The sequence below is a fragment of the Lonchura striata genome, chromosome Z, assembly GCF_050655825.1.
Source record: "Lonchura striata isolate lonStrDom1 chromosome Z, ASM5065582v1, whole genome shotgun sequence".
Lineage (NCBI taxonomy): Eukaryota > Metazoa > Chordata > Aves > Passeriformes > Estrildidae > Lonchura > Lonchura striata.
In genome coordinates, this window is record NC_140740.1 from 29800410 (window position 1) to 29822972 (window position 22563).

A 22563-nucleotide genomic window follows, 5' to 3' on the forward strand; every position below is an offset into this window, starting at 1 on the left:
ATGTTATTAAACGCATTAAATGAATTGGATAGCCTCCAGGTGCACAGCTTTGCTGATTTTTATGGGTTTAATTACAGTAAATTCTTTTCAAGAAGGTTCTTTCCCTGTGACCAAATCTGGAGGCTAAAACTAAACTTCAGTGCAGTGACAGAATGCCCCCCTTACTTGAGTCAGGATTCTTTGCATGTTTGACATACTGCCAGCTTTTAAAAGTCTTTTCTAACACTGTATTACTTGGAAAAGATTTCATGAGGAATGTGGATTTTGGTAAAGTGTGATGAGTATTTTAGTTACCATGAAAAAAATACTGAAAACTCTGAAATTAGTGCAGAAATCCAGTTTTATTTCAGTTTTCTTCTTCATTAGCTACACAGAATACTTTGGAAACTGGACATTAGCTGAATTAAGTATGATTAGTCTTCTTTAAAGTCAGATCTCTGTCCAATTAGTTTTGAAAATCATCACGCATGAAGCATTTCTCTGATCCTATCTAAAACAGGATCTGACCAATTAAATTGTAAAAAAAAAAAAAAAGGTAAAAAAATGCACAAAACTATCGAGATGGTGTAAAGCATTTAAACATAAAAGACTTAATTTGAAAAATAAAAAGGCGCTGATGTTAGTTGTATCTACTGTACTACCCATAGGTACAAGTGACTGGAAGCTTAGAAGTTTATATAGTTACTAATTACATTGAGAGCATATATCCCCATAGGTCTATTGAGAAGAATCAGATGATCTTTAAAAACCCTATTTCTGATATTCTTAGTGTGATATCCAAGGTGGAGTTTAAAAGGTGCTAGAATTAGGAAACAAACTACTTAATTCTAACAGGAGCCCAAGAAAAGGCATCTAACCTGTGAAGCAGGTTATGGCACTAGTTAGCTTAGTGTCCCGTAATTGGCATTTGCTCGAGGAAACTGTGTGGTCTGGAGGCTGCCCTAGTGTACTCCGATGTACAAGTAATGAAATGGATCTGGCTGTCAGCCTTAGCCATGCAAGTCTTCTATCCCTGGTTAAACATTCAGCAGGTCTTATGCAAATGTGTGCTGATGCTTCTCAGTTGTTCTCCTGTGGCACTCCTGTAGCCTAAAAGGAAAGAGGAAAGGTTGTTGCTTTAAGGAAAGAAATTGTCACTGCCTATTTTTTGGTCTTGTTGTGGACCTTTGTTCTCATAGTAGCTTCTTAAAATACTTAAGAGTGCATGTTTTCAGTGCTCCTTGCCAGAGTTTTGTTGAAGGCACTATGTGTCTGACAAAGTCACTCTATCTATGGGCTCTGGGTGACCATGAGTAAGCTCATAGCAGAAGGGACTGCTGAGGACTGCTTCCTCTTTCAGGCTATCTTGTCTCCTCAATAGCCTGTTCTATTTCATTTTGACAGAAACAGCTAGAATGTCCAGCTTGGAAGACAAACTGCAAACAGATACTGCCTCCCCCTGTAAAATTCCTGGCAGAAGAGACTGGTGTGCTGTGACACATAAGACAAAATCAGCTTTCTGTCAGTGAACTTTCCTATGAGTATTCTCACGGTTTGTACTTGAACTATACAGTTACTCCCATGGGCAAATCCTTTGACACACATATTATGTTTTTTATGAAACCTATATTATTTATTTTGTATTTCCTGGTGAGTTAGTTAATCAAGACTTCATCATGGTCAGAGGCCAGAAATCACAAGGGATTTACATGTGTCTTTTACCTATAAAGAGGAAGAACTGAATATGCTTTTGTTCAGCCGATCTTCTCATAAAAAGTACACAAACATACTTTACATTACTCTCTTGGTATTTATAATTTATATATCTCTGCCTCCCTGTGTCCTTCTGTGATCTGGTAAGCAGAAGGAAGTTTTCTTTTCTAGTGTGTTCTCCAGAAACCAAGTCACTGAGACCAGAAGGTTTTTGTAGCATGAAGTCATTTTAGGCAGCTGAATGGTCCAGACTTGCTATCACCTTTTTCTTTAATGGAATTCCATTTAGAGGAATTTATGAAAGAGACTCGATGATTAAGATTTAGCTCTTTCCTGTAAGCCAGATGCACTGCTCCATAAATGGTGAAAACACTGCCAGATGGTTACAGATCAGAGTAGGGAAACACTCCAAGCCAAAATATCTAGTCTCACTTACTATCTTATGTAATAAATATTCAATAAAGACTTAAAACAAAAGGAAAGCAAACAAACACCAAATCCTTGCATTAATTTTGTTCAGAATTCATCCATGTTACTCTTTAAAGTCTGACTTATAAATTCAAATTTATTTCTCAAGAACTTTTCAAACTTGGGGAGGCAAAAATTTGTGTTTCAGCTGTTTGGTAATGTGGCAGGCTTCAGAGAAGTTTACATAATACTTAACAACTATATAAAACTTTAAATTGATCTGACCAAGCATTCACTCTAGGAAACTCCTAAGCACTGAATTTCTGGCTTCAAGGAAAACAAAAGTGTTCAGTGTCAAACAAAACCAAACAGTGTTTGAACGTCTGTGGCTGAACATCCAGAATCAGTCTTTTCGCCACTGGTAAGTAGTTATTTTTCCTAATGCATGGAATAGTGCTGAAACACTGTTAATCTCTCCCACATATTCCAACTTGGTTGCTCCAAAAGTTGTCTTAAGATTTCTTTCCTATCCAAATAAAATCTCATGCCATTGCCCAAGAATGCAGACAACAGACAACAGGCCTACTCTTACTCTCAGAGCAAGTCTTACTCTGTGAATATTGTGATTCTGAAGAATTGAATTGATTAAAGAAGTATTTACAGTAAGTTACGAGGTTTAAAATCTCTTGAAATGTGATCTTTTTGGCAGAACAGTTTACGCAGGAAATGTTACACCTGACTAATGTTGGCCAAACCAATGTAGCTAGTTCAGACTTTCCATGGGCTAGGTTGTATTCACTGTCATTTGCTGCCTGAAGGTGCTTAACTAATAGCAGATGTCTCATTGATCCTCTCTGTTCAGAAGGAGAGGAAGGGTACAAAACAGGGAACTCCACATAAGGGAAGTGCAACTTGACCAATCAAACAGTACTTGGAAACAAGTTTTATCTGATCCTAGAGAGGATGGCCCAGGAATGGCAGAGGCACTGACCCTTCTGCCTGTCCAGTGTCACTGCAGCCGGTGCAGGCAGTGTTGCAGCCCCTTGCGCCCGTCCCTGCAGGGCTCAGAGCCCAGGGCTGAATGAGGAGCACCTCATCTCATACTTACACAGACAGTCCTTTCTCCAAACTGGCTGTAGAAGGTCATTGTGACTTTGTGCTTGTGCCCAGTCCTCTGATCAAAAGTGTTACAGGTGTTGAAGGGTGGGCTGTACAAATGCAGGCTAACAGCAGGCTCTGTGTGGCTTATGTTCTCCACACGGTGCAGGCCAATGGAGTCTATACCAGCAAAGGCACAAAATGGCAAAAAGAAGGTGTGTTAGCAGGAAGAGCCAATGCCTGGGAAAAACACTTTTTAAACTGTAACTCATGAGCAAATAGACATGGCCAACACTTCTGTGGGCAACAAGTAACTCAGTACAGGGAATTTGACTGCTGTTCTCTAGCACAGATTCCTAAATACACTGGTAATTCAAAATGTGTTACTGCCTTCCACAGTTCATGTAATTTCTAGATTGTCTGCCACAGGATAAAGGCCAACAGAAATCCCAAGAAAATTAAGGAAGTATTTTTCTAGCTCTCATTCCCAAAGGACTTCAAGCTCATTTACTGTCCAAGGAGAGCTGTTGCTATACATGCTTCAGAAGCTGCAAGGGGCCAAAAGCTTTTGTGTTGCTAATTCTTTACAAGTAACAAGGATATCAGTCACATTAAAAGTCAGCTACATGCATTTGGAGCATGGACTCATGGGCAGAGATGTGGTGTCTTCTACTGCAGGCATCTGTTTCCTAATTAATCCTTCCAGTTTATTGTTTTGGAGAACGTATTTTTCATTTGTTTTCTCTTTCTTATAAGGTGACTAATCAATAGTGACCAGTACACTTCCAAACATGACTGAATAGTAAGCATAATCAAGCCATTACATAAAAATGTCATGAATGAAGAGTAAATCTGTGCAACAAACCATGTCCATTCTACACTAAAATGGAGATTTTCAGTTACTTAAGATAGACCTTGAATTTAATTTATGACCCTGCTGTAAAAACAGCTCAGGCCTTTGTACTAGAATTTGTTCTATAATACCTGGACATGTGTTGTGCAACATAGTCATGGTACCCTGAGAGTCATTAGTACACTCTTAACTCTGATTAGAAGCCCTAAGTGTTGTTAACATACTTTATATAAATCGAGGATGTAGCAGCTGGGGGGGGGAAAGTCCTAAATCTTTGCTCCTCTAACGGGGAACTCAAATAAACACAGTTTAGTGGGTTCTAACCCTTATGTACAAGACCAACCAAGAAGCATGCAGCAAAATCATGAAGGTACTTGCTATCAATGTAGTCATGGCAAACAACACACTGTCAGTGTTTTCCTTCTGCTTGTTTAACGTGTTAGTTTTAAACCAAAACATCTGTTATGAAACATGGCAGAGATCCAAACAGCCTCAGAGAACTGGATACCAAATTTGTTTTAAACTGAGGAAGCTTTGGGTAAGATGCACACAGTCTGCAGTTGTTTGCACCGGAAAGGACTGCATATGTAGGGAAACCTGACTGAGATGGAGAGCCCATGTCCCTGGCACAGGAGCATCAGCAGATGTGTCAAGCCGCTTCCTGCATTTCCTGCCCTATCAATTTAGTGTTTTCATTTAGCATGCCAAAACTTCAACAGAGGGCTGCAGAACATCAGTCTTTCTCCCCAGTGCCCTCACGCTGGCTAATTTTCTAACCCAACATGAGTCTCCCTCTAGCTGGGAAGTTCCTGAGGTCAGCCCCACAAGGTGTGCTCTCCAGTATTTAACCCATGACATACAAAGCAGATGACCTGCTTCTCTGCTGCTTCACCTTTGTTCTGTTGAACTCAAAGTGGTGCAGCATGATGTGCAGGGTCTTTCATAGCACCAGCACACATTACACCCAGATGGCAATTCCAGGATGGTCTCCAGCAAACCATAAGGTGGTAATAGTTACAGATACAGGTGATGATTGAATGGATTTAGGTGCTTAAAGAGCCTTACTGATAGAATCTTAGTAATTCTCAACATTCTGGGTTGTTTTTTTTTTTTGTTGATTGGGAATTTCAGTTTTGCTCACACGTCAGCACTACAGCCTTCTGTTGATTTGGACAAGAAGTAGCACTGTCTCAGGTTTCTGTTCCTGGCTGGTCAATTTATTGCATAGACAGCTTTTACATTTTCAACATAAATTTTCCATAACTGAGTAAAAAGATTACTTCTTTGGGAACCAAAAAAAAAAAAAAAAAAAAAAAAAAAAAAAAAAAAGCAAGGTGATCAAGCTATCTAAACTTTGTTTCTCTTATTTCTTAAAAAATGCTATCATGCTATTCAAGTTTATGTTTAATAATTTTATATACTGGATATCTCCAGCCAAAGGCTGCTTGGGCTAGAGAAGATATCCAGTATATCAAATTATGGCTACAAACAATTCCTACAATGTTTTAAGAGTGAGTGAAAAGCACATTTTTGTTGTTGTTGTTTGTTTTACTGAATCTAAATAGAGGCTTGTGCAGAGTCTAAAGAGTCACATGCTTAAACTGTGCCTAAAACCATTGGTATTATACTGTTAAATGTAGGAGACTAAAAGCAGATGAACTCTTCTGTTAGGAATAAGACTCATGGACAGATAGTTGCCAAAACAAGCTTAATATCTTACCATTAATGTATGCACATTGATTTTCCCTCAAAACTCGTTCTGATTTCTTAGTCATTTCACCATTTCCTTTTTTCTCAGGCCATTCAAACAGAGTCTCCTTTAGATTTCCCTGGAGGATCTTCATAAAGCAGTGTGAGTCAGTGTGATCATGGATACTGCTATATATGTAAAAAGAACAACCAAACTCAGTGTGATATGCATATTTAATTTCAGTTCAAGACAGACAACGTAGTATATTGTATGGGGACAAAACCTTAGCATGAAATTCCATTCCACAAGGATGCGCATTAAGGGATGTCTACTGAAACTGCTACTATGGAAATATATTGAGATAAGTTCACATACAGCAGGATTTGGAAAACAGTCAGATATTGGTCAGCTTATGACTTTGATATGGAGAAATATGAAGAAAGTCTGGAGAAAGGAGTAGAACTGAAAATTTCTCCAGAATGCAAAAACTCTTCTGGGCCAAGAAACAAAATGATGCTTCTACCATGGTCCCAGGCAGGGGCTGGTATAAACTTGCTCTTTGCAAATATTTGCAAATACCTGCTCTTTGCAAATCCACCATGCTCACTCCCAAAATGTGAAGAAATGAGCTAATGCTGCTTTATTTCTATAGCCCCTTTACTGTTGGGATTCACATGCATTGTTGAAAAATAATGCTGTACTTCTCAGTCCTATAGTACTAAATACAACCACCTATACTAAGCTCTTCATTTCACTGACATTTTCACATTAAAACCCAAGAGAATCTGGTAGGATTTGTTTGATTTCTTGATCTCTCTTCTTGCTCTGAAGCATGTTTTTTTTTTTTTTTTGCCACATTTAGAGATTACATATGGATTAGAATTTAGTTTAGTATTGGTTTATTTTTCTTTAAGTACAGGACTAACTGTTATAGAAGTAAATGGGATTAGGACAAAGGAAGGGCTCTCCACTCATCAGGGCAAAGGAGAAGAGGAAATTTGACCCTCTGAAGTACAGCACTAATGAGTTTCACTCAACAACTTGGTATACATGACTGTACTTGGTACTTGTACATTACATTACATTACTGCTTTTATTCAACAAAAATTTAAGATTTCTTGCAAACTGAGATGCTGAGAAAGCAGAGCTTGCTTCAGGCAGAGAACACTTCACAAATGCCACATTATCACAGTCCTTCCAAAAAATATGAGAAAACCTTCTTCTTGCAGGAAGCAAAAACAACTTGTCTCAGTCTAGCTGTAACAAATGGCCATCCAACTTGAACACAGTTTAACATAAATTACAGGCTGTGTGGGAATAGCCTAGAAGGAGTAGAAGTGGTGAGCTCAGTTGCTATATTGCTCTAAGTATCATGTTAAGGCATCCCCTAAAGAATACTGTATATGATAAATTGCAAGAAACAAAAAAAACTGTTCCAGCATTTCCTTAGGTTTTCTATTTAGATGTGAGAATATTCAGTCCACAGCCTGCATATTTTGCTATTTTGCTTTAGCCCACATTTTGTGAAAGACAGATCCTGCCCTCACATTGTGCAGGACCATGCAAACAAGTGTACAGTCTATGCATACGACTCAGGAGCATTATGATCCATTTTGAGGGAAGAGATGGGGTGCACAAACCTAGAAAAAGCCAAACAGTTCTGGAAAGGGGCTCCCTCCTCACTATCTGCAGTCCTAATCCAATTCCACTTTTCTCATCTTGCCACAAAGGCAGATTTAAACACCCTGAGAGAACAAAGACTACTTAAATTGCACTTAGTCCTGCTTCTGAGGTCGGGTGTTATATGGGTCCATTGCATGGGACAGGTTGAACAGGGTCATATCAATCACTGTATCTCTGGGACTAAAAACTTTCTCTGACAGTAGAGAAGCTTAGCTTTTGTAGAAAAACAAAACATTTTTGAAAGAGTGCTTTACAAATGGCCATGGAGTACAAATTTGCAAAAGTTACAACAGATATCCAGGACTGGTATACTAAGAGGAGCTCTGGATTGCTTACTTTCTAGACACCTTCTGATAGCTCCAATAGGATTGATTTCTTTTTCCTCTATTTTATATGACAGTTAAATATATGGAGAATTTATGTTTGCTAAAATCATAGTCTTTGAATACAAACCTGCCATGACCTTCACCCCAGCACAAGATCATCAAGTTGAACTTTCCATTTCCATTGTCCACAAGATTTCTTGTATACCTGAAATACAAAGTGTTTGCTTTTTACTGAACTAATATATCTATAAAAAATATATCTTCTTTCATAAACATGTTTATGAAAGAAGGTTGTGACACACAAAACCTCTTTGTCTTCTGTTTTCTTGAAATCCAAATTTTACTTAGAAAAAATGAAATTGTATTTATAAGTTTGCCTTTCTGGTAAGAGTTATTTTTCTGGGAAGGAAAGGGAATATCTAATATTTTGGAATACTATTTGTTTTGAATTACATAGATGATTGTAGTTTGGGAACTGTGAGTCAGACTAGAGTGGTAGACAGGATGAAATCAAAATGGTTATTGAATGAAGTCACTTCAGCAGCTGGCTTATAATTAGAAACAGAGGACTGCAATGAAAAAAGAAAAATACATAGTTACATTCTTCTGCAGTTCCTTTTCTGATATTCTTGGCTTTTCTTCTCTTACACAGAACTCATTTGTACAAAGCCAAAATAACAAAGAATGAAGATGCCAGACTTCCTGTACATGGTCTTCTCACTCTGTTCCTGAAAATTCCATGTCTTGTATTGTAGCATTTTTGTGTGGATAAAGCATCTGTGAGGGATGTTTTCCCAGCTTCTACTTCTAAACAAAGTTTATTAGAACAAAGTTTCTTTTAAAATAACATCTTATGTTTATTTCCTTTTACTCTCCTATAAGCTTCCCCTGAACTGCTGATCATCTTGTTCTATTGAAAAGCTCACTAAAGAAGTGATTTGGATTTTGCTGTATTGCTTCCCATACCGTGACCCTTCTGATCTGGGTCTGATGCTGTGGTACAAGTAGCTCAGTGGGAGACCTTCAGATTTAATTTTAGCTGTAGTCATGAGTATTTGCACTTCTCCAACTAAAGAAAATATTTATGCCTACCGTGGTACACCTCAGTTTCACCTGAAAAAGGTGAGCAAGGGCACACAGAAAGTGCACTGATGTCAACTGAATGCTTTCATATTAGCATCTCCAAAAGTCCACTCTATTTTGCTCAAGAAAGGATGTTCATAAAGAACTACTTTTAAAGGAAACATGCATATCTATACACTGCCTCTCACTGCATCCACAATCTGTACATATAGACATATTTGTCCTATGATGTCAGAAAACAAGTAATCATTGCTGGCATTTGACAGAACTTTTCAAGTGCTGTTATTTCTGTACAGGTCTGGCTGGACAAAAATAAATTTATAAATAACGGATAATAAATAAATATATAAATAAAAGGTTGCTATGCATACTTTCAATGTTAACACATTTTGTTTTCCTGATTTTTAGTTTCCTATGTTCTGTTACAAATGTCATGACTTGCTCCAAACGGAAGATAGTCACAGAGAGGTTAATGGAGGCTGAATAAAGTCAAGCTAGAATTATGTTTTCACAACGACACAGTTAAAAGGATGTTTTGGTGTTTGGGGTGTTCGAGTCGGTTTGTTTGTCTTCTAAAGAAAGCACTCGAATAAAATGTACTTATCGTGAAATTTAAGACAGCGAAGCCAACAGCGGCAGAGATAAATCAGTTGCTGGCAGAACAACTGATTTAGAATCCCAACAGGTATTTTCCTTCTAGCCTGTGGGCAGCAGAAAGCCTCGATCTGCACTACGCCGGAGCATGGGGCAGCTCCCGGCCCGCCAACACGGCAGGGCAAGGAGAGAGGCACCAGCTCCGCCACGGCCACCGAGCACGCCCTGGTCCCTCTGCGCGCCCTGCTCAGCGCTTCGCGCCAGACCCGCGCCCTGCCGTGCTTCTCCCGGGCTCCTTCTCCCAGCTCGGTTTACGCGGTTTTTCTCTTATTTCGGTGGCTGCGGCACACCGCTGTGTCTCCCGGGGCCAGCGGGGCGGCCGGAGCGGAGCGGCCGGGGGGGCCGTGCGGGGCCGCCGCCCGCCCGTGCCCGGGGCCGCCATTGGCCGCGGCCGCTCCGCCCGCTCCCCGCCCCCGCCGCGACCCCCGCCCCGCGGCCCCTGCCCCGCGGCCCCTCGGCGCCGCCGGAGGGGCTGACGGCCGGGTCAGGCGGGGGCGGAAGGGGTTTGCCCTGTGTACCCGCTGATCCCAGTCCCCGTTCGGGCTCTACCTCGCCGCCGCTTGCGCGGCGCGGCTGGGGGCTCCCTGCTCCGGGATGTTGCCTACCTGTACTGGTCGAACTTGGCGTACTGCAGCCACTCCTCGGGGTTGCTCTCGTACGACTCCATCAGCGCCTGGACCTCGTCCACGCTGACTTTATCCTCGGCGAATATCTGATGGAGGATACGGACCAGCTCCTCCAGGCTCCGCGCCTTCCAGGTCTCCGTCTGCACCGGCTGCTCCATCATCTCCGGTCGCTCCCCTGCCGCCGCCAGCCGCTGCCCCTGGCCGGCCCCCGCCGCCTGCCTTTATGCGCCGGGAGGCACGGCGGGAGCCTACCACCGCCCTGGCGGGCGGGCCCGCAGCCAGCTGCCCGTCCCCGTCCCCGGGAGCGCGGCCACCGGCCCCGGCGGGCGGGGGCAGCCGGAGGCGGCTGCAGAGGCTCCTAGCACCGCCCGCTGCTGCTGCCCCGCCGCAGCCCGGGGGAAGCGGGGGAGGTCGGGCCGGGGGGCGTCTGGCGGTCCGGTATCCCGGGCGGGGGAAATAGAACTGGCTATTGCTGCCAGACGGAAAGCATCTCCCTCGCTCGCTCTCTCTCTCTCTCTCACTCTCTGCCGAGGAGGGCGGCCTGCCACTGCCTCTGTTACTTACACGTTGGTTTGAAAAAATACATCTAAAAGCTCTACTGAGACATACAGCCATTTCAAACCACAGAAGATTGCTCCTGGAGATTACTTACAGCCAGCCTGCCCGTTGACAGTGCCGTTTCTTGAAAGCCAGTGCACTCTGCAGGAACATTCGGGGCTGTCGTAACCATTAGCACTCAGAATGACACCCAGAAACAGTGAAACGGACAAAAAAGACCGTTCTAACACAACAGACCGTCCTCATGCTCCTCAGTCTATCCAATCTATACATTGGCAGCAGAGCAAGCAGATGCCACACCAATCACCTTCCTTCCACATCAGCTGTTAATAAAATGCTTATTAGTCATGAATTATAGCAACAGAAGTTGCTATACATCATAGAACACGGTTTTAAAAATTTCCATCTATTTCTTAAAAAGAAAAAAAAGGTTCAGCTCTTGAGGTCTGCTTTATGATTATGGAGCTGGAAGTAAGCAGACTGGTTGTGTGGGCTTTGAGGCTCAAAGGTGCTCACAACACTGGCAGCTTGCAGTTTCTCCTACAGGCACACTGAAGGATTTTTAGCATACCTGCTTTCTCTTCACTCTCCCTGACCACTACATGAAAGTACAGACATGACAAAAAGAAGTGCCATTAATAAAGTAAATATAGCTTGAGAAGCTGAATGAATTTCTGGCTTCACTGCGGTAGGGAATACTTTCAGTTTTAAATGGGGCTGGAATCTAGCACACTGGAGTGAAACAAAAGTCAATCTGCATAGGTACATTTTCAGCCATCACTCCAGAACCTCTTCCGGCACACAGAAACCAGACCCTGCCTTATCAGTATTTTTGTAAAGTATTGTTGGTGTGGGGGTGTGAGAGAGAGAAAACTGCAATGATTTCAAGATTTTTTTAAGGTCTGAGAGACCTAAGACTATCCTAAATCTCTTAAACACAATCCTTGTGCTGATCTCAGCAGCCATGTCCAGTCTTCCTGGGGCAAATGCAGGTAATGAACAAACAGATCACTTCCCGTGGTAACTTTTTCAAAGTCACAATTAAGAATGATGAGTCTTATTTCTTAACAAAATTTGCCTTTGTTCTATGTTAGCTCTTGGTTGGTGCTCTCCAGAGATTGGATGGGCAAGTAGCACATTTTTCAGTACACCTCAGAAGTCTCATATAGCACCATTAAAACAGCTGTACGTTACGAGTTACAATTAGTGTGAAATACCCTGTAATTTATTTCAAAGGTGGCTGCTGGAAGCACCACCCAAAGGAATAAAACGTCTCTCAAGAATAAATTGTAAGAATCAGTTTTGGGTTCTGAAATGCAGCGTAAGTTTTCAAGTATTTTTTGTCTTACTCTAATATTCACAGGATCTGACAGAAACTAATTGCCAGCAACTACATTTCTCTGCTTATTTGTACACCTGTCCTTGGAGGTATTTTCTCTGGTATTTAAATCCAAGAGAAAAAAGTTATGCCTCTGCCGTTAATCCCCATACTGCCAGGAAAAGGACATTTTATACCTCCCACTATTACAAGTAAGGGATCAGGCTGCATCTACCTACTGCACATTCCAGCTGCAGTTTATATAGTTATACTTTTTATTTGCTCCTATTCAAAAGTGTTTACCGCTTTTTATTTGGAATTGTTCAACATACTTTTTGATCTCCAAAACTTCTACAGTTCATTACTTGACTGACTGAACACCATTAGGAACAGTATTTATGTCCCTCCAACATGTGCTTTTGCTTATGCCCTATTAACAGAAATGGCACAAGGATCTGAGCATATACAGCAGTTAACAAGTAGTCACTGAAAATTCAATATAAAAAATGAGAATACTTAAATCCACACAGCACGGGAATTGTTTTTACTTTCTCAGTTGTGATTCTGCACAAGGAGACTGCAGGACTTGATGCACTTTTATTGCTGGAAATCATACACCTGCAGAAATTAACTATTGCATGTATTTCTCAAGTATCCTATTAAAAATTTGGAGGAGTTTAGGCTTTAACCACAAAAACTTTATGTATAAATGATGAAGCACTCTGCTATTACTCAGAAGACAGGTATAGCAAATCAAGCAATCATTTGACATGACAGCTAACTCCAAGAGACACCAGCTGAAGTGCTCAATCACCTACTGGCACATCATCTCCTACTGGGGTGCAGCTCACAAGGTTTCTTTTTTGCTTTATTGAGGAAAATCTTCAAGTCAGATCAATGGAATTATCAAGCTGCAGCTTTAGACACTTTGAACCATATACAAGGCCTACAAATTACTGTACTTTTATATCTTGTAACTACAAATAAAATCGTGAGCTAGTTAGCTGAAGGTGGGATCCAAGGTGTCTACATGACCTGACTCATGGCAAACAACTACGCTGTGTCTCTTTGGTCTGTTAGCCTGGCCAGCATAATGATAGAACTTCAACATCATCATGCGTACTTACACCGCCTGCTCCAGATGAAATAACTTTCACCCCTTTTACTAAGTCACCTCTTTGTTAAGTCTCTGTTCACCTAAGATTCTGATGTTCATAGAGGGCTCTAAAGAGAAAACCTGGATGTGCAGCTGTACTGCAAGTTTTGCAACTACATGACTCAATGTAGTCGTGAATCAATGTATCAGTGTAGCTGTCCCTCAGTCCTATAACCTGTAAAGTGAGCTTGATCATTCAGTATGCAGATCTTTGATGAGAAACTGCTGCATGCACAGCAATTCTCAAAAAAAAGCTTGAGAACAATTGTATCAAACATCATGCAGTTAAACACCATCTTCAGTCTAAAAACAGGCAGTAAAACACAAGTAAAATGAGGATGCCACATACAAAAAATCATGTCATACACAGAAAACACCCACAACTACTAAATGGCATGAGCCCTGCTGAAGGTAAAAGCAAACTCCAAACAATGCAGTGAAGAGCTGTGGGGCATTAAACCACACAGCACAGAAGGGACTTTTGGAAGAATCAGTCTGATCCACTTTTGGTGGGACATGCATATGCTATAAATAAAATACAAAATATTGACATATTTCTCTGCAAGGAAGACAAATAAATTTGGGGGCTTTTTCAATTTATGATATTTACAAGAGAAAGCCAAAGTACTGGCTAGGACCTGGATTAGGAATATTACTGCACAGTTTTAGGTGGAGATCTTTTTACTTTCTTTGAGGTTTCCCATTAGGAGCTCTTTAGGATTATAGTTCTGTTACCAAACAGAGTTCAAGGGAAACATCTTTATCTGCTTTAAATCAAACATTGATTTTTGTAATTGGAACACATTAACTCAAAACTTTTTTAAGGTTAGGCCCTCAGTGCAATTACATTTAAATGCTACATTGTGTCAGTCTAATTGATATAAACACACACTATATAAATAACTTGCATATGGAATCATTCCATGAGAAGATACAGAGCAAGGATTCCAAAACTCCTGTGCTTTTAAAAAAAAATTATGTTAATCATCTACTTTTAATAAAGAAATATATGATGGAGCAAAGACATATAGCTAGTACTTTGCCACCATCTATAATCTGCATAGTCAACAGAAAATGTTGCTGAATGTGGCTACTGGTAGGCATTTAGAGCCTAACAATTTAGTCATTTAGAGACGATTACATTGAGGGAATGCAGAGGAATTATTTTTTGAAAATTCCTAGATTGCTGTCAAAGTTTGATGAGGAACCATGTTTTTTCTCCCAAAGTTTAATTCTTCTCATTACATTCTCATTGATCCCTTCTCATACAAGGAATTAAATCTCACCTGAAATTTCACCTGTGTATCTAGCAGCAAGTATCCCAAGGACTGATCCCTAGCACAGGGGTCAGCTTGAACAGAACAAAACTCATCAGTGTTATTTACCTCCTGAAGCCCATAACAGGCTGATCACATCTAAAGTGCCCATCAGAAATGCTACCTTGCCAATTCCTGAATTGAGCACAGGCCAAAATCTGTGCCAGCACGTGTTTTAACACCCAACTGTACAGATGAGTGAGCTACAGCGTCCCAGAAAATTTCCTGGCACTACCAAGTCTAGTGACACATATGTGGTGTGACAGGCTTAACATTAAGCCTTTAACATACTCATTTTGGTCTCAGTCAAAAATGTGATTTAACCTTTTTTAACCACCTATTTTAGGATGGAACAATCTCTAAATGAGCTTTTTTTACTCTAATTCTGACTAAAAGATGCACCTGACATCTCACAGTGTTATTGCTATTAAAGCAAGAGCAAAGTGTGGGTTTTTATGACATTTAGCTTTGGAAGTATATTAATTATGGTACTAACAAAGATGAAGTGTGGTCTTTGCAAATAAGAAACCTATTTTACATGTTTTCTTGATGATCCAATCCAAAACAAGGTTGAAAACCTCTTATTTTTAAATGCACATTGAATTTTATACAAGCTTGTAATTGTCACAGTCTTCATGAAAAACTCAAGTTAAAGGAATTTTTGCTCACCCTTTTTTTTATGGCTCTCAAGATAAAGACATTGTAGTATGATAATGTCTTGAATAACCTTTGAATAATATCCCTAAAGAGTAACTGAGACTTCAGGGTAGTCAAGAACAACGTGAACCAAAAAGCTGTGCAAACAGGCAGAATTTGATTTGCAAAATGAGCATGAACAGCAATAATTGGTAAACAGAAGCTGCTTTGGCATTGGAAGGAGTTTGAAGAATAAATGTGTAGATCTCCAACCCCCTCACTGTGAATTTACTGTGTATCAGTACATTCAAGTTTAAGTTGTGGGGATAATTAGCACAGACACATCTTCTGTTAAGATCTTAGCAGTAACTTTCCTGGACTTTAAAGTCCTGGAAATTATGACATTTATTCAGTATGCCCATAGGTGGCACAACTGTGTATTTCATCACTTCACTCTTGACGTAACTTTTGTTTCATTTAGCTTCTTCAGGTTTCTGCATGCATTTAAGTTTAGCTCAAGCTACAAATGGCAAATCTATTACTAAAGCTAGTCTCTAAACCACTATAAAAATTAATAAAAATAGTGCCTCACAGTCTGAAGGGTTTACACCTGGTGATTATTAACTTGAAACAGGGTAACTGAATTTTGCATAGCATTATTTTTTAGTATCAGGATGTTGTGAAGTACTAGGTCTTTCATAAAAACAGTGTAGTAACTTCCCCTTCCAATACTTATTTCCCAGCCTTTAAAAATTATTTATTGATTTTTTCAATTTGTCTTTTCTGTTAATTCAATTACATTAAGTGAATTAAATTACATTACAAATATTGGCAGTTCAATATAGTAGCAGTATCAGTACAGTAGCATTTTGGCTGAACACAATATCTCTGAGTAAATCAAGACTTCTATTTTTTTGTTTTGTACAACTCTCACTGGTCTGTCCAAGAGTCAGTCCTTACTTTCATACCCTTTCCCCCCCACTAGCAAATGAAGTCACTTATACGATACCAAAAGCAGAGAACACAGCTCAAATTCTACTTGGGCTTCTAATGGAAATATTCTTTTCAAAGAGAAAAGTATATCAGGACAATCTATGATTTTAGAAGGTATAACTGTCCCTTTCTAAAACAAGATATTTAACATGTCTCTAGCAAATTCTACAAGCAATGTACTGGGATTCACTTATTTGTTCACTTAACACATTACCTACTTGATGTTTGCAGTCTAGTCTGTTACTTAATAATATGAGCAAGGAAAATTTTCTGCCACCTAAAATCACTCTTCAACTCCAGACAGAAAGAGTCCATGGCCCTTAAAGAGCTACCAAGGTAAGTACTGACTACCTCCCTGATGCAAGGTACAAAACCAAAGGAAAAGTGGCAAAAAGGAGGACTCTCTCTGAAAAGAAGGTACAGAAGTTATATGGGGGAATTAGCAGAACTGGAGTTGGCAGTCACTAAAAGGAACAGAATAAAGGCAGCTGCTTAGGAGCACTGAGGAAATAGAAAGCAAGGGCTGGATCAGTAAGTACTCACTGTATAATTCTAAACTAGGGGCCAAGAAAAAATTACTTGGGGGTGGAAAAAATTAAGAGCAGAAAAATGCTGAAGCAAACAGTAAAAAAGAACAAGCTGTATTTTAGATAAATTAATAATTCAAAGCTTCATGATTCGTTTATCCAGGTCCAAAAATGCACATGGTAAAGACAGAAAGAAATCCAGACCATTACTATGGGTTTTACGTTATTGGATTACCATATTTTGAGGAATTGAGGCAAACGGGGTTTTTTTATTCAACTTCAGAGGATAAAAATTATTTAGAGATTCAGCATAAATGACAACCTTCTATAATTAGTCAGCAGATACAATGTCCTGTAGTTCTTCTTCAAGATCTTAATACATTTTTATTTTTTAAAACAAAAACACAACACTCCCAATACACGCACAATCAACCTTCTTGCATCACTTCTGAAGAACACATTTGCAGTTTATCAGCAGTTTCATTTGTTAAGATCAAGTGAGGTAAAAGGCACCAACAGAACATTCTTTAAAGAGAACCAGACTAGTAGCTTATCTTAGGTAAACATACTGTCACACGGGAGAACAAACTACTTGTATCTGTAAGGCTGGCATGTGGACATACTATGAAAAAGATCGAAAAAGAGCCCTAGATAAAACTATGCAAATACCTTTATCCTTGTGCACCCTCTAGTAGCTGTCAGGTTGTGCTGGCCTGACAGCGACTAAGCAGGTAATTTCCTCAGCCAGGCAGAATCAGTGGCCCCTCTGCAACAGCTCTTTTAAAGAGATGGAGATCCATGAGATAAGGGTTCTGAGCAGGCAAAAGTATGGATTATTTGAAGTTTAAAGTTTACAACAAATTCTGCCTTGTTAGTTTAATGAAGTGAATCCAAGTTTTCCACTTAAAAAGTGCCAAGATACATCAAGCTATCTACATAGCAAGCATTCAAAGTACGTGCCTGTGTAACTGTGACATATGTAAAAGCTGCACGCAAACTGTGGCAATGTCAGTAAATTAAGCTGGGTATTACTCTTCCAGAAGTCCTCCAAGGTGGAAAAAAATCCAATTCACAGGTTGCAGAGACTACATAAGAGCCACTTATGTATGAAATAGCAGTTTCAAACTATTGTAAAAACATGATTTAAACTAGAACTGGCTATTTTGTATGTGCTGAAGAACTGGATTACATCAGGGACAAAAACTGTCATCCAGCATAAGAACATTCTCCAAGCAAACAACAGAAGTTTCATTTGGTTCAGCTTAAACAAACATAAAACAGTGTAAAACAGACATTTCAAATAAACCCACTAAAAATCTCCACCCCTCACACCCAAACTCTCCAATAAATAAAAGCAAAGGTCAGCACCCTAGTCAAGGTACGAAGTCCTCCCCATAATGGAAAAAAACTGAAGTCAATTATTACTGCTATGATTTAGCAAAATAATATAAATTGTCTTCTGTTTAGTGGACTACACAGCTGGTGAAACACAAAACAGTAAAAAAACAAATATCTAGTGTTTTTAGCAGCTCATATCTACTTCTTCATGAGCTCTAGATGCAACAGCTGGTAGCACCACTCAGCTAAATATGAAACTCATTAAACAGCATAAGAAGAAACACCTTGAAAACTGCTAAGTTTTGAGCCTTCAACAAAACATTTTGTGTGGAGAGAAGTACTCTGAGGCCTTTCTTGATGCTGTGCCATTATAAATGAGGTACTGAAATTACGAACATGATGAAGGCAAAGGATGGATTAATTAGACTAGATACCAATTCCTATATACTACAAAAAAAAAACAAACTATCTTGAAATTATACGATATTATGTACATTCAAGATAAGACTTCACAAAGAACTGGATGTACACCACATATATACAAGTCAGAAGTAAACTGAATCCCAAGCTACATGTACAACAGACATGACTTTTAATAGAAAGTCTCTTTTCTTCAGTACAGCATATAGACAAAGCTGTCCAGTCAGTCCTGCAGACAACTGAAATAGTTTGCCTTCAGATACAGCAACTAAGTAGCCAGCAGCAAGAACGCTGGCTCTACTCTACATGGCAGGTGCAGGTGTTTTTTCTGTACCCCCGATCTACATCAGAAAAAAAGCCATGTGATCATATAGCCTAATCAGCTCTTTGCTAATGCTATTCACCTGCATCATATTTTCATAGGCAGAAATGCAAAAAATCCCTCTTCTGGTGTGTTTACAGCTTGAGTTTAAGCTAGTCCTTTCTCCATTTTTGAAGAGAAAACCTGAACAACTGTGTGGCCAGTCATTCATCCCCATGCCTGAGTTTTGCAGTAATGCAGTACAAGCTTGCCATCACTTCCAAAACACTGCAAGAAAAGCAAAAAACAAGAAATGTTACAATTATTAATGGGCTATCATATACAAGAAGCAAAACAAAAAGTCTTCCTTATCAGATAAACACAGATAATAGTGTTAGGAGAAAACTTCTCATTACAATGAGAGGCATTAAAACACACTGCACATACAGGAATGCATTTCCAGAGAGTACATGAAGTCACATCTCTTTGGATCCCATTCACACATATCTCTGAGTATCAAGTACTCTACATTAAATGCAAGCTATTACTGCTAGAGGCAGTGAGAGATTTCAAGTGCCCAAGGTGTGCTGACAAATCCTCCTAAATACATTTGGAAAGGATATTTAGGATGAAAGTTACCTCATAAAGGGTCCCCACTTCTTGGTCTGGAGATGGAGCAAAAGACTGGTTTACATATATGAACTGCAAGAAAATGAGAAAGGAAGAGATGGAGATCACACAAGGATCCCACTGGGAACACAGAAGAATCATCGTGCAGTTAAAAGTTCTCATCTTTATCTTTAATCTTTAAGCATGTAACAGAATATGACCAGTTACTATCTTCAGCATGGATGAGCAACAGGACCATGAGGAGTCCCCTCTGTCTGGCCAGCCAGACCAAGCCAAAGTCCGCATGATGACTTCCTTTTCCTGCAAGCAGACCCATTACTCTCCCATATAGCTGCACAGAGTGGTTTAGCTCTTGGTCTTATTTCAACTCAAACCACTCATGCTATTCCATATCTGCTCAAATAGAACGGCCATGACAGAAATTAGGAACATCTTGTTCTATTTTCAAGTAACCTTTCTCACTTCCTGTTCCAAAAAATACATTTATAGGAGCTAATTCTCAATGACAAAGAGGGCATTAGGATCATGTTAGGCAGCAGTGAGCACCAGAGTATCATATGCTATTTCCGAATAAAAGACATAAAATTCCTAGGGCTTTGTTCTTCAAGTATAGCCTTAGGCTTCAGCCACACAGGAAGGCTACAGGCTCCTGTGTTTTTTTGTCCTGAGATAATGAGATAATAGTCACTGAATCAAACTATCAAGAATGACCTTATCCTTCTTTCAGATATTAAACCACAGAAAAGCAGATACCTCAAGATTTCCAGGTGACTCAGAAGGCCAGTGCATTTATGCCTATATACTTAATAAGACCCTCCAAACCAAAAACGGAATGAATTCAGCTACATTTCACTTGACAACTTTAATGAGTCTAGCTTTAACTGCCTATCTTAAATAAAAACTTTGGACTCTAGTGAGAGGTCAGTGCAGAGCAACAAAATCAGTGCAACTGTATTTCCAGGTCTTCTAGTGTTATCATGAGGCCACTTTGGCAAGTCACTTCCACAGGAAGAAATCCATAAGTAACATTGGCAATCTGCTGACCAAGGACAAACACTTCCCAACTCCCCATTTTAAAATCAAAATCAGTCCCATGACAGTAGCTAAAATGTTTTAAATGTGAGATCTCAAGCAAACAGACACTTGGATTCAGAAAGCTGATCCCAAAAACTATGGACTACTTCTCAAATACTCAGTCACAATACCCAGTTCCACGGTGCCTAGCAATGTTTCCCTGTGACACATGGCTGCCCAGCATGCACACAGCTCTGCCTGGCAGATACCAAGAAATACAGACACTACAAAAAGCCCAAAGGTCAGTGCCGAGCACATCCACACTGTGCTGCTACAGCTCGCTCAATATTACATCCTGTTCAAAAACACCTTAAAAGCACTGGGTGGGGGATCTTTCAAAAATTGGGAGCAACATTTAGCAAAGGCCACCTGGTTAGTTAACAGCCGAGGTTCCACCAATCGAGCAGGTCCTGCCCAGTCTGAGTCACTGAATATAGCAGATGGAGATAAAAGTCCCAGTGGCACATGTCAGAGGTTTGTTAGGGAAATCAGTGTGGATCAATTCTGCCTCAAGTACAGGCAAACCCATTTGTGGGATTGTGTTTGCTCAGGGACCAGGTTGTACATCACGGATTTCACAGAGATGGAGCAATACGATGTGTACCTCAGGGAGATCTGATTGTGGGGTGAGACACATGGCAAATATCACTGTTTGCTGGATGTTACTGCCAGTTTCTGTACATGAAAACACACAGACATGAGACAGAAGGAAACGTGTGTCAAAGGTCTGAGCAAGTGACATAGAAGGAAATGTGTGTCAAAAGTTTGAGTAAGTGAGATGGAAGGAAATGTGTATGAGTAAGAGAAAGATGGAAGTTTTTACTTGAAGTTTTTACATGCTGTTGATGATATGGAGATAAGGGGTGTAATGTCATGGGGTGACATTATGATGCTTGTATCCCCAATCATGTGTTCTGTTTTACGTTTGATATTATGTTCTTTGCTTTCAGAACTGACTCTGAAAGTGAAGGTTTCTTTTGTCTTGTTATTAGCCAGTTCACCTGCCCCCATGGTCTGTTGTCTAGAAGAGGCTTGTGCTGGCTTGTGCTTTGCTTTGCTTACTTGCTTCTGCTTTTGCCTTTGCTTTTTAGTTAATTTAGCTAAGCAGTCCAATTCTTTCCCTGGACTGTTTTTTTTCCCTTTCCTGACTATCACTCCAAACTGCTCCGGTCTGGTACCTGGGAAACACTGAGGAGCACCGAGAGCCTGCGCTCTGTGATCTGCAGCAGCCATTCCCAGTGCCAGAGCAATCCCCAGCGCCCAGACCCGGGCGACCACTCCCAGGAAAGACTTTCTAGATTTGTCATCTCTTCAGAGTAGTGAAAGAGTTTTGTTGTCATCTAGTGTTGTTATGTTTTTTTGATGCTGGGGAGTGCTTTGTTTGTTAAATAAACAGGTTCTTTTCCACTTCTCTCCGAGAAAATTCTTCCCGAACCAAGTAGGTGGGGAGGGGCCGTGGGGGTTTGTTTTCTGGGGGCTCCTTCCAGAGGTTTTTCTCTCAAATTTTCCCTAAACTAGGACAAGGGTCTACTTGGAGTATTTCTCTCGGTGTTCCTACTACAAGTTTCCTACAGGCAGCTGTAGCCTAGACTCCAACAGGGTTTGATAGCATGGGCCCAGCGCGCTCAGCCCCCACCCGGTGCCCGCACGTACCAGCTGTTCGGAGGCCATCAGCTTGAGGAACTTCTTGATGAACTCCACGAGGCCCTGGATGGTCCGGGTCCGCTCCACCGCCCACTTCTTGGTCCTCATGATGGGGGTGTCGCCCACGGCCTTCAGCAACACATCAACTGCGGGGAGTTGCGCCCCGTCACAGCGGGCCCGGCCCCGCCGCTCACAGCCCGCGCCCCCCGCACGCCGCCCCTGGGCCACCACGGCTGCCCGCCACCGCACCCGCCACCGCGCCCCCCGCCCGGCGGACGCCTCCCGCCCCATTACTTTTCTTTCTCCCGTCGCCCGCGGGCTCCTCAGTGCCCGGCGACCCGGCCGGGGGCGGGCCCGGTTCAGCGGGCCCCGCCGGAGCACCGCCTTCCTGTGCCTCCTCCGCGCCGTCGCTGCGGCCCCCGCCGTGCGGCGCGGCGGGAGGCGGCAGCTCCCCGGGCTCCGCCATGGCACGGCTGCTGCGCGGGCGGCGGGAAGTGACGCCGCGCGAAGAGCGGCCTCCGCTCAACGAGGCGGTTTGT

General features: G+C 41.1%; 2 protein-coding genes across 2 annotated transcripts; both read right to left on the bottom strand.

Moving 5' to 3' along the window:
• Positions 1-322: 322 nt before the first annotated feature.
• Positions 323-10309, bottom strand: CDO1 (cysteine dioxygenase type 1). The gene is made up of 5 exons (XM_021546203.3): positions 10093-10309; positions 7878-7955; positions 5772-5929; positions 3209-3378; positions 323-1089 (listed from the first exon to the last, which is right to left on the bottom strand). The coding sequence occupies exons 1-5, from the start codon at positions 10272-10274 to the stop codon at positions 1060-1062; spliced, it is 618 nt and encodes a 205-aa protein (XP_021401878.1). The 5' UTR covers positions 10275-10309; the 3' UTR covers positions 323-1059.
• Positions 10310-16833: 6524 nt separating this feature from the next.
• ATG12 (autophagy related 12) lies at positions 16834-22563 on the bottom strand. Its single transcript, XM_021546187.4, has 4 exons — positions 22319-22563; positions 22034-22170; positions 19316-19378; positions 16834-18964 (listed from the first exon to the last, which is right to left on the bottom strand). Exons 1-4 carry the CDS (start codon positions 22488-22490, stop codon positions 18905-18907), a joined length of 432 nt encoding a protein of 143 aa, XP_021401862.1. The 5' UTR covers positions 22491-22563; the 3' UTR covers positions 16834-18904.

Coding starts and splice junctions, on each gene's coding strand:
- CDO1 (XM_021546203.3), bottom strand. CDS start 10,274: ATGATGGAGCAGCCGGTGCAGACGGAGACCTGGAAGGCGCGGAGCCTG. Junction 7,956..10,092: donor GCCAAGTTCGACCAGTACAG/GTAGGCAACATC, acceptor TTTGTATTTCAG/GTATACAAGAAATCTTGTGG. Junction 5,930..7,877: donor TGGGGTGAAGGTCATGGCAG/GTTTGTATTCAA, acceptor TTACATATATAG/CAGTATCCATGATCACACTG.
- ATG12 (XM_021546187.4), bottom strand. CDS start 22,490: ATGGCGGAGCCCGGGGAGCTGCCGCCTCCCGCCGCGCCGCACGGCGGG. Junction 19,379..22,033: donor TGATGGCCTCCGAACAGCTG/GTACGTGCGGGC, acceptor ATTTTCTTGCAG/TTCATATATGTAAACCAGTC. Junction 18,965..19,315: donor AAGTGGGGACCCTTTATGAG/GTAACTTTCATC, acceptor CTTTTCTTGCAG/TGTTTTGGAAGTGATGGCAA.